General features: G+C 44.7%; 1 protein-coding gene across 1 annotated transcript; it reads left to right on the top strand.

The window, feature by feature from the left end:
* Window positions 1–1,540: 1,540 nt before the first annotated feature.
* LOC116244855 (uncharacterized) lies at window positions 1,541–2,292 on the top strand. The gene is given in 2 exon segments (XM_031616689.1): window positions 1,541–1,705; window positions 1,708–2,292. Coding segments are annotated over 2 exon segments (750 nt in total).
* The last annotated feature ends 709 nt before the right edge of the window (window positions 2,293–3,001 follow it).

Here is a 3,001-nt window from a genome sequence, read left to right as displayed (position 1 = left end):
ATGGTGGGAGAGTGGCGGAGAAGCTATGTGATTGCTCCTCCAAAGTTTTTGAAAATGATCCACGGCATCCAATCAATGATAACGATACAAAGATGTAGACCCTGCTTTGTTGCCCAATACTGAAAGTCTTGGAGATGTTTTATAACGAGTAAGGCACTGTTTGAGCAGTAAATAAGAGGGAAGCTTTAGAGGGGAAAAGGCTGTTGATTGTTTGCCATGGAAGTCCTATCCGTGCATGGACCAACATACTGATGGGCCTAGGAGAAGAGAGTCAAGGAAATTCAATGTTCCCAATGCCACTCCGCTCTAGCTAAGCCTAAACCGGAAGGATCTAAGCGTATAGAGGTGGAGACTGTTGGGAGATGCGGACAAGATAAGGGAGAAGATGCAAAAACTGGAAAGAGAATTGAAGCGGGAGTGATGTATGTATGTATGTACAACAAGACAGTATGTATCAGTTAGCGTGGTAGATGTCGAAGTTGATGGAGGAGGCAGTCTTTACCGATATTTTTAGCAGCCTGTTTTGCTTCACCTTGCTCCGCTCGATGAGTCTGGCCACCAGCGAGTGGATGATAGACTTTGCGTTGACCAGCAAGCTTCCAACTTCGCCGGTCTTCAGCTAAATATTCTACATCATGCAATGATTACTGCTCTTTTCCGCTTTTGGTAACGCATAGATAGTGGCTGCTCATGTGCTCGATATACTCAGGGTAATGTTGGATGCTGTCCTGGAGAGCATATGGAACTTTCTTTGCATCGATGGGGAAGACAGGCACTCCATTCTTAAGCAATTTTTAATAAAATTTGTTATTTTTGAAGAGCTCGAACTTGACGAAGCACTTGATGGTCTGCTGGAACAGCTTCTTGCTAAATATCTTGTCACTGTCGAATTTGTGCCTAAATTCTGAATGACTCATCACTGATAAATTGAGTCCAGTTATCTTCTAGAACTCATAGCATTCGTCTTTCTCCTTCACCACAGGCAACACGATTATTACCTGTTTGCAAGGTTGAGGCTCGGGAATGGATCTAAATTGTTGTTTATCTACATTAGGAATGGTCTTGGCTCGCATAAGATTTCTTTTTCGAAGTCTAGAGTGAAGTTGATGAGGAATTCCTTGTTAGCGATGCCAAAAGCGTTGATGGCAGTGATGCCCTGTTTCATCAGCTACTAATTCAGCTGTACTTTTTCTTGTGTTCTGGCGAGTATTTTCTCGAAGTTGGAGTTATGAGTGATGAAGGTATTGACATTGACGTTATCCTGCAGTTCCACAGCGATCTTCCTCGCCTTTTCGACGACAGTTTCAAACTTTTTCTTTGCGATGATCTTCTGTTTCTCGATGTATCCTTTCTTCACTGATGACTGGTCCAGGTTGACCTTTTCCCTGCGTTTGCGTTTGAGTTCTTATTGTATGAGGGACTCCCGCTTGCCCTTCAGTTCCTGTTTCTTGGCATGCAGCCGAGCCAACTCTCCCACCTACATTTAATATAACAACAGTCTTACCGCCTGATTGATAGTCAGAAAGCCATATAATATCTTATGGAAAGCAACCTCTTCCTCACCTACGACGAGTTCAAGCACGACCTGCAGAGCTGGGAAAAACCACTTGCCAAGTTCGTGGACTCGAAGACCTTCCAGGATATCTACAAGTTTGTCAAAGAAGAATACGAATCCGGCAGGAAGGTATGCATGCATCGATTAAGATCTATCCCAAGAAGGAGAACATCTTCAACGCTTTTAAGGTGACTCCGATCACCAACATCAAGGTGGTCATCGTTGGCCAAGACCCCTACCATCAACCGAACCAAGCACATGGACTATGCTTCAGTGTGCTTAAGCCTGTGCCGCCCCCGCCCTCTCTTAAAAACATCTACAAGAATTTGTCAAGCAACAAGGCAATCACCTTCAAAGTTCCCAATCACGGTGATCTCACTAAGTGGGCGCAACAGGGTGTTTTCTTGCTCAATGCCACACTCACTGTCGAAGACAGCAAACCAAACTCCCACGCTAAGTGCGGCTGGCAGAAATTCACAGACCACGTGATTTCGGTTATCAACGAGCAGTGCAGCAACGTAGTTTTCCTTCTTTGGGGAAAACCAGCACAGGATAAGGCCAAGTCAGTCAATCCCAGCAAGCACTACATCCTCAAAACATCACACCCCTCACCTCTTTCTGCCCACCAAGGCTTCCTCACCTCCAGTAACTTCCCATCCTATTTAGCCTGTTTCTCTGACTGCAACGCCTATTTGGAGAAGACTGGTCGCAAGCCCATCGACTGGAACCTTGACTGAACCCCTCCATGATGGTGCATCATATATTTTAAGCATAAAATAAATATTAACGTACATAGGATGTCAATCGAATAATCTCTCACAGAGAAGGAGTTTTTCAACTTTTACTATAGTCCTGAGGGCCCCTCTGACTCGCTCTACCCAGCCTTAAAGGAGAAATACAGAGCATACAAGCAACAATCATACTACACTCCTCGCCCCATAAGCGAGGTGAACTTCGTGCGTAAGTTTTAACAGGTATGCCAATACTTGTGCTTTGTAGGAGCTCTGAAGGCCGAAAAGATGGAGATAGTTCTTATCCAGCAGCTGATAGAGGAGGTGCTGGATGACTTTGAGCAATTTTTCGCTTAGGGAGGATGGAAGTCAGTAAAGAACAAGTCCAACCGCACCCGCCTGCAAGAATATCTGCTTCTCAAGCTGGGAAGGCTCTTCAGCAAGCATCGAACATACGGAACGCTTGACAACTTCGTCCTTAGCTTCTTTTACACCCTCAACTACTTCAAGACGTGCAATTACGAAATCAAGCTGTTTAGCGAATTTTTGCTTTCACATGCAGATCTTGACCACTTTTTTCTCTTCATCATCCTTAGAAAACGAAGTCGCAGGCATCACCGTGATCTGGTCATTCGCAGCTAACATATTGCTGCAATTGTTGCAGTACTAAAGTCAGAACAGTCCTCACCCGCACATGGAATCTCAATGTATGCTT

Source organism: Nymphaea colorata, unplaced genomic scaffold, assembly GCF_008831285.2.
Source record: "Nymphaea colorata isolate Beijing-Zhang1983 unplaced genomic scaffold, ASM883128v2 scaffold0349, whole genome shotgun sequence".
Classification (NCBI taxonomy): Eukaryota; Viridiplantae; Streptophyta; class Magnoliopsida; order Nymphaeales; family Nymphaeaceae; genus Nymphaea; species Nymphaea colorata.
The sequence above is the reverse complement of the archived record's forward strand: the minus strand, read 5'-3'. Positions and strand labels throughout refer to the sequence as shown.